This window comes from Coenobita brevimanus, chromosome 98, assembly GCF_032717465.1.
Source record: "Coenobita brevimanus isolate Jiangsu-jjx chromosome 98, ASM3271746v2, whole genome shotgun sequence".
In the NCBI taxonomy this organism is placed as follows: Eukaryota; Metazoa; Arthropoda; class Malacostraca; order Decapoda; family Coenobitidae; genus Coenobita; species Coenobita brevimanus.
The window spans coordinates 34802891-34819777 of record NC_137051.1 but is presented as its reverse complement, the minus strand read 5'-3'; the positions used below and the strand labels follow the sequence as shown (position 1 = coordinate 34819777).

General features: G+C 44.0%; 1 protein-coding gene across 1 annotated transcript in view; it reads left to right on the top strand.

Moving 5' to 3' along the window:
* tweek (transmembrane protein KIAA1109 homolog tweek) overlaps positions 1-16887 on the top strand; it is an 839779-nt gene that overhangs the window by 131264 nt on the left and 691628 nt on the right. The window contains 3 exon segments of the mRNA XM_080283669.1: positions 4510-5208; position 5345; positions 12700-12893. Coding sequence (XP_080139795.1) covers positions 4510-5208; position 5345; positions 12700-12893 — 894 coding nt within the window.

Genomic DNA, 16887 nt, shown 5'->3' with positions numbered 1-16887 from the left:
GAACATCAAAGCAACACCCAGCACACAATATCATACTCACATACTGTCATCTCTCCCCCTGTGCCTGCCACAAACCAGCATCCAGAAGCATATCCATGCTTCATCACTTGCTACTCCATTCAGTCACTCAAAGACAATACAAAGCTGCATGCATGGCCTGTGATATCCTTCCCTCTGAATCCTACTTCCCTCCTGAGGACAGGGTCCACCAGGCCAGGCTGAGATGTGTGCATCATCCAGCTCTCTTGAGTTATCAGAAGAGGCTGGATGACTCCATCGCTGATGCCTGTTCAGGATGCAACACAGCACCCCATACTGTCAAGCACATTATGGAAGACTGCACTGCACACAATCACCTGTGCCAACAGCGCAACGTCACTCTAATCTCCATTCATTCTCACCTGGATGTGATCATTTGCATAAATGGCCAAGCCATAACCACTCTATCCAGCCACTCTTTGATCCCAATCTTTCTCATTGCCCATTTCACCACCTCCCTAGGGACTCTGTAAAAGGCCTTCTCTAAATCAACAAAAGCAAATTACATGTGTCATTACATTCCCTTATATTTTTCCAGAATCTGTCACACAGTGAATATGACATTAGTCCTTCCTTCACTTTTTTTATTTTTTTACGATAAAACAGAGGGAGGCAAAACAAAAGAATAAAAAGAATAATCCATACACCAGATTACAGGTGTCCATCATTCATAAAATACAGTCTCTGTAACAGTTCGACTTGAACAACTGTAGGATGAAGTCTGGGGGGAAACCACTCTGGAGAAGCTAATTTCAAAGAGATGCTGTTCCTTGAGTAAAAGAATTCTGATAGGCAGAAGTTCTCTAATATGCCAGTGTGACAGTCCAGTCATGAGTGCTATCAGATGCCCGTGTAGTGCGGGGGAAGGTGTGGAGTGGTGGCACAATGAATGCAACTTCGTCTGAGCATTTACCTTAAAAGTACCATTAAAATAATGCAAGGGAGGCAACATTCCATCTTACCTGTAGGGGAGGTAGTTCATTTCTAATAGTAGGGTTATTAATAATTCTAACAACTTTGTTCTAAATTTTGCCCAGTTGTTTTAGTGCAACCTCTCCACATCCATTCCACAAGGGTGAGCAATATTCCAGCTGAGAACTCACGTGACTTTTAAATTATAACTAACTGCTCTTCAGTGAAGAAGTTACGGACTCTGTACAACAATCCATGTTTCTTTGCAGCAGTTTTAACAAGGGCATGGATAAGTAAAACATCGAGAATTCCAATACTTTTAGGGATAGGAATACTGTATTAGTAGCATTGAAGGTAATATAGGAGTCTGGCAGTATCTGTATATTCATTCATTCATCATGTAATCCTGTGTTGCCTGATTAACCCTTTGAGATTCCGATGATGCGATTTTGCGTCATCATAAATCCAATCGTTGAAATTCTGATGACTCGAATTTGAGTCATACAAAACAATATATTTTTTTTGAATGGTATGTTTTCCATCTCCTATCTGGTCTTGTTCCACATACACTATCCTGTTTATCCTTTTCCAACTATTTGTTTTTACAGTGATGAGTACATCAGATAGATATGAATAATAAATAGGTTTTTGCCATGAATAGTATCGGTATTACCAGCCTTGATATTTGCCAGTGTGACTGTGGGAGCTTTCACTTTTCTCTGTGAAAACTAACATAAATTGCCATAACCTGTATATTAGTAGAAAGGGAATTTACTGAAGACTGACATGATGCTGTCAGATTTCATGTAACTCTAATACTTTTTTTTTTTTTTTTTACAAATATTTTTCTACAGAAGGTTGTGCAATTTTTCCTTTTTGGCTAACTTCTACTCATCCTATTGGCCTTTTAGCTATCGTATTTACCTTTTCAACCATACTGTGATAAAGAGCAACTATTCAACTTTAGAACGGTACCACATTCATTAGTCTACCATAAAAAGTTAGTGTACAGAGGCCAATTAAGTACAAATATTGCTGCGCAACAGCTCGATCTATGTTCACCTGGCTGAATCTGGCACAGAGACAATCGTCGGAGGGCCAAAAATCTCAAAGGGTTAAAAGTGTAGGAGCCTGGGGCTAGGCAAGATGGTCATGACATTTAAGATGAGAGAGACCAGCCTCACTTATCCCTAGGTGGCATTACGTGAGCAATAAACCCCAACCATCCCTTGGATATAAACCTTCACCAGCTCAATCCGATTGGAGCGCCTTAATTACCCACTAAACCACCAGGTACCAAAATTTGGTTATGTGGTTACCACCCAGCATAGTACATGGTTTCCTGGTGTCCAGGAAACCATTTGGCTTGTCACTCAGTGTAGAGTCACCCACAGGCAGAAGGAAGAGGAAAGAATGAAGAAAAGAGAAAACAGAAGAGGAAGTGTAAAGTCACCCGTAGGCAGAAGGACAAGGAAAGAATGAAGGAAAGAAAGACAGAAGAGGATGGCAGGAAAGTAGGATGTTGGAGAGGAAAAGGCAGACACCTGAGAGCAGCACTACATTGAGTGAGTGGATGGTGAGCGTCCCCACCTACCATAATGTTGATTAAAAGAAAAAATAAAATAAAGACCCAAAACAGGATGCTGATTGACCATGACATGCCGTGCATATGGACTCTAACAGAGCCATGCATAGGAAAACTGATTAAAAAAACAGCTTTTTCACCCATCACACCAGTAGTCTTACCAAATATATGTTCTACTGAAGACAGTGTATAGTACAGTAACTGAAAACCATATTATGACTTTTCTGTAGCTTGTATAATCGTTTGTAAAACACTTTACCAGTACTAATGTGTTTTTCTACTCTTTCTTCCATTGTAAGTGGATGGCGTAGTAACAGACAATCATGCTGGGGCAAGGGGTAACAACAGCAAAAAGATTAAGAACCACTGTTCTACACCCTCATCCCACCACCATGTTACTTTATGTCTTGGGGCTCCCCTTATCCATCCACACGCTGAATTAGTACCTCTCAGGAGAATGTTCTTTAGAGCTCTGTACTGTACTATTCATTAAGACTTCTGTCACTAGCTCCCTGTTCTGCCACCACTCTTCTTATCATGCTATAGAAGCATCTGTTACTGCTTGGTTTTTCAACTTGGATATTTGCCTCCGAGGTGCATAAGTCCTCCTCTTCACCACCTGCTCCTTAACCCTTCCACCTTGAAGGCATCTTTTTTTTTCTTTTTTTTTTTGGCTGGATGCCCCACACATGGGGGTTTTGAGATATATGAAGAGAATCTTTTTATAAAATATTCCACACCAAAAAATAGACCATAATTTTCTGAGGAAAATGATGTCTAACAGTAGAAAAAAAATAATTACCTGTGTCGTGATCTGTCAAAACCTGTGATGAAATTTTTTTGGTCTGTCTGATGGAGACAGGATTCCATAGGGCTTGAAGGATGAGTGAATGGAAGGGTGGCCTGTTGTACTGGGCAAACTTAGGTTGTCTGCATGATGCTACTCCTCATCCTGCCCTAGGGTGGGAAAAGAGGTCCGGATGATGATGGTGATGATATAATAGCACCTTCATTTTCACTCTTACTTTCATCTGACAACATATCTGAATCATCAGACATTGCTTCCATCAGATCCAGGTAGGCTTTTGCGGCAGCAGAAACAGCTTGTACCGCACGCTTTGACATACTTCTGGTAAGTGATGAAAATAATAGACAATAAAATAGGCCTCCTGTGATGGCAACACCTCAGTATTGCTACCTCCTAGTACACAAACCACAACTGGGTCCCCAGTACTGGCGTGCAAATATAAAAAAGCCCAGAACACTTACTGTATATGTGCGACTTTATGGCTACACACATTTCCTTAGTGGCACAACGACGTGCCACCCAGTGTGAAAGGGTTAAGCACCATGTCACATATAAGAAATTTGTGTTGCTGCTGTTGCTGCACATACACTTCACTCTACTCTTCACTCTGTACAACTTTGACATCCTTCACCAACCTCCTATCAGCCCTCCTGACCTGGAAATAGTCTATCTGACTACGGTTTTCCCCAGATTTGTATGTAACTAACCTACTTTCTCTCTTCCTAAAATGTGCATTGCACACAGACATGGTCATAGCCTCCTCAGACTCAAGTATCCTTTCCCCTTGTACGTTCCTCTTACCATATGCACATTCCTCATGTACCCCCTTATATCCTTGAGCTGCTTCACCCATATGACCATTTAAGTCCCCTCCCAAAACTACAATCACATCATCCCCTACACCACTTACTTCATGTATCAAGTCGTCCCAGAATCTGTCTTTTCCTACATCATCCAAGCCATCCTGTGGGCCATATGTCAGTATAGAAATTAATTGTTCATAGATTTCAGAGTAAACTCACCTGAAAACGGTGTTATGGTATCAGTATTGAAACTCTCAGACTCCTGCACTCATTCAGCAGAATATCATCCGGCATTAGCTTGGGTATAGTGTTTGAGTTGTTGTCGTCATGAAATGATAATTAAATTTTTGTTATTATTTCAGAGTAAACCAGGCTGATGAAGGTGTCGGGTATGGTCAGAGCATCTTACAGTCTAACCAGCTGGTGTTCACATTAGATGCATATGCAGCTTTGTGCCACTCCCTGTACAACCCCCACACCAGTACCAGCAAGGACCACTGTGCCCTCAGCTCTGGCTATGTCAAGAGTGCCTCTCCGGCCACCCCAGCTGACACACATGCAGTTAAGACCAGCTCTACTTTAACCACCTCTGACACCCATGGCACTGACCGTCTAAACCCACGCCACAGCTTCCACCGTGAAGTTTCAGTAACCAGCCATGACTCCAGCCTGCACATGACAGAGGTGGAGAGTCGTGGGTCTGGCGGCACCACCGACTCAGCCACATTGCCCGGCAGCAGCAAGGATAAAGTTCTGGGTGTCCCGGGGGGGAGCGAGGGCCTGTCAACTCCTGGCAGCCTGTCAGATCTCCGCCGCTCTGTCGATAACGTCAGCTCCAGCCGTCAGAGTAAGATGCCCTCCAGCCTCTCCCTGCAGACAGAGCTGCCTCTTCATGCCGCCAGTGGCCACAGGCTGTCAGTCAGTGGGATGCGAGAGTCAAATTCCCGCCAGTCACTCTCCAGTCAGCAGAGTTTGTTGGCCAGTGTTCAGAGGACAATATCTATTGGCAGCGAGACCCAGTCAGAAGCCTTCTTCTCTGCTGATGAAGACCAGGTAGGGAAGTATTTATGTAGTAGTGATGTCCAGGAGCTTTAACAAGTAGTAATAATGTTAGTTGCACCCCAGGCTCATGAGGAAGTTAGCCCAGTGTTATGACATGGGGTGCATGGGAATACTATATATAAGGAGGTCAGACAGGGTTCCTCTTCTTTAACTTTATTCTTATTTTGTGCATTTTGAGACTCCCAAGCTATTAAAATAATTCTATTCATCCGTCCATCATCCAATCCTGTGTTGCCCCATGAGGATCGTATGAGCCTGGGGCTGGGCAAGTTGATCTTGACATTTAAGATGGTAGTGACCAGCCTCACTCATCCCCAAGTGGCATTACGTGGGCATTAAACCTCAACCAGCCCCCGGATACAAACCTACCCAGGTTCAACCTGATTGAAGCACCTTAACTACCCACTAACCACCAGGCGCCATAATTTGGTTATACAGTAAGACCTCACTATAATGGACTAATTGGGGCCCAAACCATTCCAAAAAATGTGAAATTCTGATAAAAGCAACATCCGGACTTCCCCCAGCTAATCCAGACTTTTTCCGATATATCAGACATCAGTCCGGATTGCATGAATGGTTTTTAAACTGTTTTGACTACCATTGTGGTACTGTACTGTGTTATAACTTCACTTTATTAATCAGTTGGTATAATGTATATAATAATACTGTACTGTACTGTGCATTGATAAACGTGTCTTTTATTTATCTTATTGTGGTGAACATAGCTGAAGTGGTCAGGCAGTCCGGGCTGCTTCTGGCTTTATCGGACTTTTTCCAATACATAGGAATTTAGTTCAGTAGCTCCTTGAGTCTGATAAAAGCGAATTCCAGTCTATTGAAGTCCGTTATCTCGAGGTTTTACTGTATGTTTACCACCCAGTGTAGCAAATGGTTTCCTGGTTTACAGGAAACCATTTGGCTTGTCACATGGTGTAGAGTCATCAATAGAGAGATGCAAGAGGAAATAATGAAGGAAAGAAAGAAAGAAGACGAAGGATGGAAAGAAAGAAGGAAGAGAGGAAAGGGCAGTCACCTAAGAGCAACACTGTATCGAGTGAGTGGATGGTGAGTGCCCCCACCTACCACAAGAAAATCATTCACATTCATAATTTAGTGATGATATTAGCTTAATCCTGGCACACTTACACAGTTGATGATCACAGTGCACACATAGCTGATTACAAATAATAAATAGGGGAGTACTGAGCTTAACTCACCACACCTTTACCCACAGCTTATACATTTATGTTTACATAGGAACCCCCAAACTATGGAATATTATTTTGATTAATAATTTTGGTGATGTTCCACCCTGGTCTGTCTGATCAAGCAGACTCATCGACTGCAAGTAAACAACTGCCCTTATGGGGTTGTCCCATTGATTCCCTACACTGTTTATGTTTTGTCTGTGTCTTAAAATGGAGTGTGCTGTACAGTGCTCCTGTGTGTGTGTTGTGTTGTGTGGGTTTAATCTACAAAACCATGGGGCCTGAGCAGTTAACATCACTGACTGCAAAACAACCAGCCCATTAGCACCAGGATTCAAATCCTGGTGAGGGCAGCTGATATCACTTGTCTCACCTTGTCTACCTTTGTGGTAGGTAGGGTAACACCTAAGGATGGTAACTGTGGTAACCTAGATGATGCAGCAACCTTGTATCCTAAGATGTTGGGTGAATAACCCACCACTGGCTCAAAGCCTATGTTATGGAGATGAACACTGGCAAAGTGCCTCATGGCACCTGTCTCCACCTAATCTACAAGCTGGGCATGTGGCAGAAGAACCCAGGTCCACGATGATAGGGTGCAGCTTCCTGTGTGGGGACAGCCACTCCCTTATTGATTCACAGATGATATTATAGCATATTAATGATGCACAGTCACACAGCTGATTAACCCTTTAACCGCGGGCATTGTTTTGCCCCGACTGGCCTCTCCCGCAGGGGTTTCAGCCAAATGTAAACAAACCATTAAACCTTAATAACTCTGCACAGAATAAAGCTAGAGAAAAAAATAAGGTACCATTAGAAAGTACTAACCTTCAGCTTTGCATTGATGTAGGTTTCATGACTTTGTTTACTTTCACAGGACGGGCAGTGCCGTTAGAAGTGAGGGGTGTAAAATCACTATTTTATGCCCCACACACCAGTACCAAATGCCAACCACTCTCTGATAATAGTACTATAAACATATATGAACACTGCACATACGATAAACACCAACTCTGTGTTCACTGAGGTAGGTAAAAGGCACTGTAATTGCCCGCACTTCACTGCGGCATCACACGCTCACTGACGTTTGGTTAGCGGCGATGTTTTCATTATTTCTAACTTTTATTACTATTTAACATATAATCTGGGCAATATACATTTTATTTACACTGCACTTATTACTATATTGCATCACTGTCGCATCACAGAATTACACAAGTGCCGCAGATTTTCTTATTACCATATCACTTATATACCGGCCATATTTACATAATTTTCTAGGTAAAATATCTCTTCTTACTATATTATACAGTTATTGGTAAAGCACGTCACTGTCACATCACAGAATCACAGCAGTGCCGCAGATTCTCTTATTACAATATCACTTATTATACTGGCCAATATTTACATTATTTTTTAGGCAAAGTATCCCTTATTACTACATTATCCATTATACAATTATTGGTAAAGCACGTCACTGTTGCATCACTGTATATCACTGTCACTGTCAGTATTTACTCAGAGAGTGGTACTCGGCAAAGCACGGAGTCACACAGAGAGCGACTTGGCATTCCTGGCACTGGTGTTTGCTCATTTTTCTCGTCCGAGGCCTCCGTGTGGTGTTATGACACACTCTGCAGCGGCCCTGTGACAACCTGCCGCCTGCGGTAAGAGGCAGTTTCACAAGTTGGTGCCAGTTCATGTAATTGCGGCACTCAAGACGGTCAGGTTGTGTGTCAGAGTTTCGCCTCGGGACCAATGCCGTCACCTGACCAAATCGTGCAAGCAGCTGCTGCACGACAGTCTTGGAGAACTGTCTCAGGGATGGTTGCCTTATGCCCCCGACTTGTGTCTTGTAGAGGAGGAAGGCGTTGAGCATGGACATATTGAGCATGTGGAGGCAAGCCTTCCTGTACCATCGGGTGTTTCTCCTGAGACAGTCTGTTTCGCCAATCATCATGTCAGACTTATCAACAAGTCTCATGTTGATATTGTAGTCAGTGATGGCATCGGGCTTCATGATTGGCTCTCCCGTCCTGTAGCTGACCTTCCCAGTTCTCTGCAATTCCCCCTTGTGGATGGTGCTGAGCATATTCACGACCTTCTTGTCGTGCCACCTGATCGCCAGAAGCGTGTCTGACTTCTTCAGGTGCACATCTTCCTTGGATGAGGATGATGCTTCTGGGAAACTTGATTACTCTTTCCTATGGCTCCATACAGTGCCCACAGTGCCAATGCCGTGTTCAGCCAGGTATTTGGCGAGTTTCAGTGCTGTGTAATAATTGTCTGTGTACAGCACATGATTCCCACCAAAATACCTCTCCATCAGCACTTTTACTATGGAGCCAGAGAAGCCAAGGGGGTCTTTCCTGTCCACGTCCATTGTACTTGCAGAGTAGATCACGAAATCAAAGATATACCCTGTCTCACAGTCACACAGCACAAAGAACTTTATCCCAAAGCGGTGGCGTTTGCTGGGGACGTACTGCATGAATTTGAGACGTCCTCTGAACAATACCAGGGATTCATCTATGACGACTTTTTGCATAGGACGGAAAAATCGCATAAATCGATCCCTAATCCTGTTGAGAAAATCCCTCACTTTCCACAAAGGGTCAGTTTGGGACGGGTTTCCATTGTCAGCGAAGTGCAGGTATCCTAGCAGCTGTCAGAACCGATCTTGTGACATGTACTTCCCGAATGTTGGGATAGAAGTTTTTTTTTTTTTTTTTTTTTTTTTTTTTTTTTGTCCGACTCTGGGCAAAGGCTTCATGGCCTATTTCTCGGAGGCAGTGACCTATCCCAAGGCCCAGTAGTCCTCCTACACCTCCTCAAGTCACCACTTCAGCGCTAACACCCACCATCCATATTGAATACATGCTAGGGCTGTCTCATACAGGATTGGTGTATTGGTATTAACGGGGGTATTTTACGACATGTCGGCGGGTCATCTGGTAGATCAGGCAAGTCTGCTTTTAGGAAATTCAAATCCTTAAACTCTTCCCTGCCCCAGCCGGGATTCGATCCTGGGTCCATTAGGACCGCAGGCCGCCTCTCTGCCGATTCAGCTACCTCCAACTCATGTCTCTTGATATGGGGCATCAAGAACATGAGAGCAAAGAACACATACAGCTCTCTGATCCCGACAGGCAACCACGACACTTGCTTTGGTGAGCCAATTGGTCCCAGCCCTTCTGTTGCACACTGAGCTACATACCTATTGGTCTCATCGCTGACATGCTGCACGATTTCGTCATCCATGAAGGCCAGGAAGTAGTCAACAAAATCATCTCCTTCGTTGCATGGGAAGGCAGGCTGTATTCCAGCATTTGTCATATCAAACGGTGGATTGTGTGGCTGAAAATCTGCACCGTCAGACCAAACAAATGCATCCACTTTCCCGGTGTGTGGTTCAGTGGAAGTGGCAGGTCGGATTGCACTCTTTTCCCCGTGAGAAGGAGCTGAGGTGGAGGCAATGGGTGAGGCAGGAGGTGAGGCAGGAGGTGAGCGGGAGGGGGGTGAGTGGGGGGGTGGCGAGGGTGAGGGAGCTGGGCAGGGGGCAGGCGGGGGAGTTACTGACCTGGTGTGTGGTGAAATCCAACCCTTTCTTCCCTGCTTATCACCTCACTTATCACCCAGCTTTGCCCTCCTACTGCCACACATCCCCTTTGTTCTAGGCCGGCCTGCCCTGCTTACCCTGCCTGCACGGCCTGCATGGCCTGCCTTCTCTCGCTGTGCAGGCTCTGGGAATTCATATTCCTCAGATGATGTAGACTGAGGAGAGGGCACGGCAGAAGATGAAGAAGATGTGAGGGCAATAGGGCTAGGGGAACGGGAAAGTGGTGGGAAATGCTTGCTAGGGCCTGGTGTAGGAGACGTAAGTCTGCGCTTCACTCCCTTCCCACGTGCAACACCAATTTTCCCCATAGGCGCCTTCCCTTTCCCAGAGTAAGTTGGGGGCGGTGGGGGGGAAACAACATGTTCACTTTCATCACAGTCACTGTCAATGCTAAACGGTTCACCACCAATCACTGCAAAATCGTCACTACTACTTGCTGTAAGTGTATCACTCTCACTGCCACAATCCAGAGTTGTACTTACAGTTTTGTCCAGCTCTGTCCTAATTTCTGGGGTGCTCAGCCCCTTCTGCCTTGCCGTCGGCAGTCCCTTCCTCGGTGTAGAGGTCGAAGGCACACTAGCACTAATAATTTCCGAGGAGGAAGCGAGCGACGATGACTCGGGACGGAGCGCCATTATCACGCACAGAGCTGGACAGATACTGACTGATGCGTGTCAGGGCAGGGGTGGGGGGAGCCCCCCTCGGAGTGGGAGGAGAGAGGTGTGGGATGGCTGGCGTGAAAGAGCTCGACAGCTACTCTTGCGTGAGACAATTTGCGCACAGGAAAAACGCGCGGTGTTCAAAATATTCACGAACATTCCAGAATGACACCCGCGGTTTGGTCCAGTTTTGTCGATGTCATTCTGGAATGACATCCGCGGTTAAAGGGTTAAAGTGTGCACCTAGCATATAAAACACACACACACACACACACAGAAATTACCCATTTCATTCATTCATTCATCATCCACTCCTATGTGCCCCCATGAGGGATGTAGGAGCCTGGGGCTAGGCAAGTTTGTCCTGATATTTGAGATGAGAGTGACCAGCCTCACTCATCCCTTAGTGGCATTATGATAAGAATAAACCCCAACCATCCCTCAGATATAAAGCCTAATCGGCTCAGTCTGATTGGAGTGCCGTAATTACCCACTAAACCACCAGGTGCCAAAATTTGGTTGTATGCTTACCACCCAGCATAGTGAAACCATTTGGCTTGTCACTCAGTGTAGAGTCACCCACAGGCAGAAGGAAGAGGAAAGAATGAAGGAAAGAAAGACAGAAGAGGGAGAGTAAAGTCACCCATAGGCAGAAGGACAAGGAAAGAAAGAAGGAAAGAAAGACAGAAGAGGATGGAAGGAAAGAAGGATGGAGGAGAGGAAAGGGCAGATACCCGAGAGCAGCATTACATTGAGAGTGTGTGGATGGTGAGCTCTCCCACCTACCACATGCAGAAAATGTCCAAATCTAATTTTCCTCCACCTTAATTATCCTTATACCAAGATGGAGTAGTCATAATCTGGGAAAACATTTAAAAAGTGGAAGAGTGTTATAGAGTTGTATGGTGTCTCATTTATGTGCTGTTTTGTCTTCTAGGGTAGTACAGTAAGTAAAAGTGTGACTACTTAATATTATGTGACTTGATAAATACAAGGGTAGCCCAGTATGAACAAAGCATGACATCATTCTAGGTGGGTATGTACTGTTCTAGTGTGTGATTTGTGTGTTGTGTATGTATTGCATTTGCATTTTTGTGTTTGCCATGTGAGCAGTGTTGTGTTGTTAGTGTTTTGTGTGTGTGTGTGTGTGTGTCAGGACATCATATTATAATAATACAACTCATAGCATGATGGATAGATAGATAGATAGATAGATAGATAGATAGTGTAATAGATAGGAGCACCAGTCAAGGTGTGGGAATGGGAAATGTGTCAGCCTCTTTCTGACCCTCTAACTCTTCCATTCTACTCTACGAGGGCTAGTGTCACGGGTACTCTACATGTGGGATTGTTCTAGAATCTTGTGTGTGTCTGTGTGTATGTAGCATTTCCGGTGACATAGTGTATGTGTGGTATTCCTTACAGAAATGTGGACACATTTCCTTTCCCACTGAAATCGCAAACACATTTCCTTCAGTCGACTCTCGCTGACACATTTCCCATTCCCACACCTTGACTGGTGCTCCTGTCTGTTACACTATCTATCTATCTATCTATCTATCTATCTATCTAGCTAGCTATCTGTCTATCAATTTATCTGTCTATATGTCTATCCACCCATCCATCATGCAATGTGTTGTATTATTATAATATGGAGACCTGACATGTGTGGGGAGGGTATATTGTTATAACATTAAATTGTGTTAGCAAGGTGTTTAATTTTTTTTTTTTTTTTTTTTTTTTTTTTTTTTTTTTTTAAGTTTAGGAGTAAAAAGGATGACTTTTGCTAAGTGGCCAAATGGAATTTAGGCCTTTATAATGTTTTTCATATACAGGTAGAGCATTATATTAAGAATATTTTTTAATATTTTTATTTTATTTTATTTTTTTATAGCATGGTGACTTGGCAGACAGCTAACCACATTTTACCAGCAATACCACTACCTGCAAATTGCTAACAGGGACGTGACCTTACCATCTTTATTTTTTTGTGACCAGATGACGGTGGTCGGTAATGGTGAAAGAAGCCTGTCGCGTATGTCATCCCAGAAGAGTTTGCCCCCAGTGCCTGAGGACCACCATCACCGTCACCCACTGCCCCCACCAGACACCCCCTCCAGCAACACCTCCACACCACCCACACCACACCATGACCCTGCTGCTCTCACGCTCAGCTCTAACAGTCATTACAGGTTGGCTGGCATAGGTTTGGTTAGGTTACATTTTGTTATCTGGCACTGTATCATTTTCTTCTGTCTGTGTATCTTTCTCTCTTTTTCTGTCTCTCTCTCTCTGTTGTCTGTATGTTTATATGTGTATATGTTTGTGTATAGGTAGACACCCCACCAGCAACACTGCCATGCCAGTCACATCGAACTACATCCCTACCAGTTTCACTGTCAGCTGTAACATTTATTGTAGGTTCTTTAGGGAATGCATTCCCCTCAGTTCACTGATTTACAAGTTGTGATTTTCATCATCATCATCATTATCATCCATCATAATATCATGAGCATTATTATAGTCTTACCTTCATTTTCGTTCCCTCACTTGCTATTTGAAAACTCCTAACATGGGATGCCTTATCACTACCACTTCCAGTCTGCTTTATCAGTACAATACTGTACATCCTTCCTTTACCCTCTCAGTCACTCCTCTTCCTCTTCTTTCTTATTCACCAGTACTGGATACACGTCTGCTCATTTCTCCTAAACAGCATATGGTTTTCCTCTCCCACAGTACCATTGATATACTCTCCAAGATTTTTAAATTCTACCTGTATGCTTTTTATGTATGGTGGAGAGTGACATCTATACTCAGTGGCACCGATGTACTGTACCATGACCCCTCTGTGTGTGTGTGAGTTACGTGTTAACCTTGGGTTCCCTGCATTCGGATCCCATGCACTCGTAGATCAATAGCCCATCATACAAAGTCTGTTCAGAAAATATCTTACTTTTGCCTCTGAGAAAATATATAGCTGACTTATTGAGCTTGGACACTAATCACCCTCAAAGTAGGCCCAGTCTGCCTTGACACATGTAGCCCAGCATGCTCTCCACAGCTTGAAACATTTTTCAAAGTTGGTTTTTGTTATCTTCTGCAGATGCTTCGTCGCATTTGTCATGATCTCTTCTCTCGAATGAATGTTGATCAAGACATGTTGGAGTGTGCAAATTGCGATCCAGACTTTCCGAAGACTTGTATCACTGGAGGTGAGACTTGGATGTGCAGGTACGACCCAGAAACCAAAGCACAATCGTTCCTGTGGAAGCATGCAGGGTCGCCTCATCCAAAAAAGCGCGACAGGTCTGCAGCAAGGTGAAATGCACCTGCATGTTGGCAGTTTTTTGTCAATTGCTATGGTGTTGTGCATCACGAATACACACCAGAAGGTCAGACTGTCAGCAGAAATTACAGTACTACCTCGACGTTATCTGTCATCTTCGTGATATAGTTCAGCGGAAGAGACCAAACCTTTGGAAAGCAGCAAGTTGGAAGCAGCACCGTGACAACATGCCTGCCCATTCTTCTTAACTGGTCCAGAATTTTTTACCAAGTACAATATCCTGCAGGTCCGGTAGGCTCCTTACTCACAGACTTGACTCTGTGCATCTTTTGCTTATTTCCCAAACACAGAACTCCGCTAAAGGATTCCCGATTTGAGATAGGAGAAGAGATCATGACGAATGCAAAGAAGCACCTGCAGGAGATGCTGAAAACCTTCTTTGAAAAATGTTCAGGCAGTGGAAAGAATGCTGGGCAACATGTGTCAAGTCAGAAGGGGGGTACTTGGTGGGGGATTAGTGTCCTAGCTCAACAGGTTAGCTACTTATTTTTTTAGAGCCTAAGGTCGGATATTTTCTGAACAGACCTTGCATAAATCTAATGTGTTAACCAACTCTCCAGTTGGATCCCAATTTGCCTGCAAAGAAACTCTCTGTGGCCGCGAAATATGCTTCATTCGGGCATAGCCTACTGTCTGGAGGTACAGTCTTATTAAAGAGGTTTAAAATACTAAAACGGTGGGAAAAAGCTCAGCATGATAGATGGATAAGAATAGTAGTGCTCTGGTGGACATATGTATGGGGAAGGGGTGGGTGATAGCCAGTACCTTCTTTTGACACAAAATGATCCGTAGGCACACATGCTGAAGGATGGGTGGTGAACTGAATGACTGGAAAGCAATGATTAAATTTGTGTGTGTGGATGAGAGAATGAGAAGATATGTGTTGATGCAAGAGCTTACAGAGGTTGGGGAAGTGGATTCTCTGAGAAAGTCAAGGCACAAATGTGATGGATAAATAGAAGGAGAGAAGGGCAAGAGGAAGCAGTTCATACAAGGAGGGTAGAAAGTTTGAAGAACATGAAAAAAAAGGCAGAATATAAGAGAGAAATGGAGAAGTGATTGGGTAAATATGATTTGGAGTAGATGTGGGAGGTGAAAGGTGTGTGCAAGGTATTCACAGAAGAAATCTGTGCAGCATGTGAGGTGGGGTGCAGGATGAAGAGAAGACGAAAGGGGTGCAAGGAACAGCATGGTGGAATGACGAGGTGAGATGAGCTTGCAGCGCAAAAGAAGAAAGCATATAGTGAGTAGATGGGATGCAGAGACATGGAGGAAGTTGAGAGATGGAAGAGAGAGTTATATGTGGAGTTAAAAGAGAGGTAAAAGGGCTAGTAAGAAGAAAGTGGGTGAGGGGTTTGGAAGGAATTTGAGTGTAAAATGGAGGGAATGTAAGGAAATGTTCTGGAAGGAGGTAAAGAGAGTTAGACAGGGTGATAAAGATGTTAGTAAGGGAGTGAAAGGTAAAAATGGCAGATTGCTAGTGAATAATGGAGAAAAAGTGAGCAGATGAAGGAATATTTTAAGGAATTGTTAAACATAGAGAATGACAATAATGTGATTATAAGTGGCTGGGGAATGGTTGGGAGGAGGAGGGAGATGAGAAGGGAGGAAGGGATCAGAAGGATGGATATAGTGGAAGCCATAAAGAAAGTCAAAATTGAGAAAGCTCCAGGAATTGTTGGGGTTTGTGGTGAAGCAATGAAGCACAGGGGAGAGATAGTAGTAGAATGGATATGGAAGATGTGCAGGTCGGTCTGGAAGGAAAGTAGAGTCCAAGAGGATTGGAATTCAGGTATTATTATTCCCATGTACAAAGGAAAAGGGGAAAAAGAAGTATGTGGTAATCATTTGGGCATTTGTCTTCTTTGTTGCCAAATGCTTGTTTTTTTTAACATTTTATGAGTGTTTGCTGCCTTCTTGCCAAGTTTCGCATAAAACTTGATGCATACATGTTGTTCTTTCACATCCTCCATTTTTGAGATCACAAAATTTGCAAGCAAACCCAAACAGAATGATAAAAAAACACTCATGCAGTGAATGTGTCCACCCTGCGCAACGCCAAACAAAGGGTGAATAGACTGTCACCTAGCATCCATACAGTGTACAACAAATGGTTTCTGTCCTGCTGTCAATTTCAGTAACTTTTATTTAGCACCTCGTATATGAAGTACAATGCTCCCTCATACAATGCGAGTTTATGGGCGGCAGAAACTCTCGCATTCTATGATTTCTCATTATGTGAACCAAAGAACTTATGGGAAAAATGGTATATAGTGGATAGCCCACCCACGGCTTGGTCTTCTGGCCCCCTTCCAGCTTATTCTGCCTTGCTAATACTTTGTCTAATAGTACATCCAGTTGGACCAACAAATAAAACAACAAATAGAACATCATGTACCTTTAAGTGACTTCTGGGCAGGTTAAGAAGGGAGGGGGGTGGGTATCCGAGGCTTTGGGCATCTACTCTTGCCCCGCAGGGCAGGGTGGGGCAGGGCACCCTGTTGTCACTCTCACTGTCACTGCTGAGGTCTCCTGGAGGTGCCACAAAGCCTTCAAAGTCGACAGCTGAGACCATGATGAACAGGTGGGTACTGCAGTGATGCTAAAACAGACCACAGGATGTGAGGTACAACATGTGTTCTCGTTGTTGTATGGAGGAGAAGTGTCTGTTTACCCAGGAAAGTCAGTAGATGGTGTGCAGATAGCTTGCCAGCCTCCTGCCATTTTGAATCTGGCTCGTTGCCAGCCACCTGCCTTTGTGTGACTTACTCGCATTGTCCAGCCCGACACTCGAAGCAATGGCGGGAAGTCCATTTTTGCCTTGGAATCATATAGCC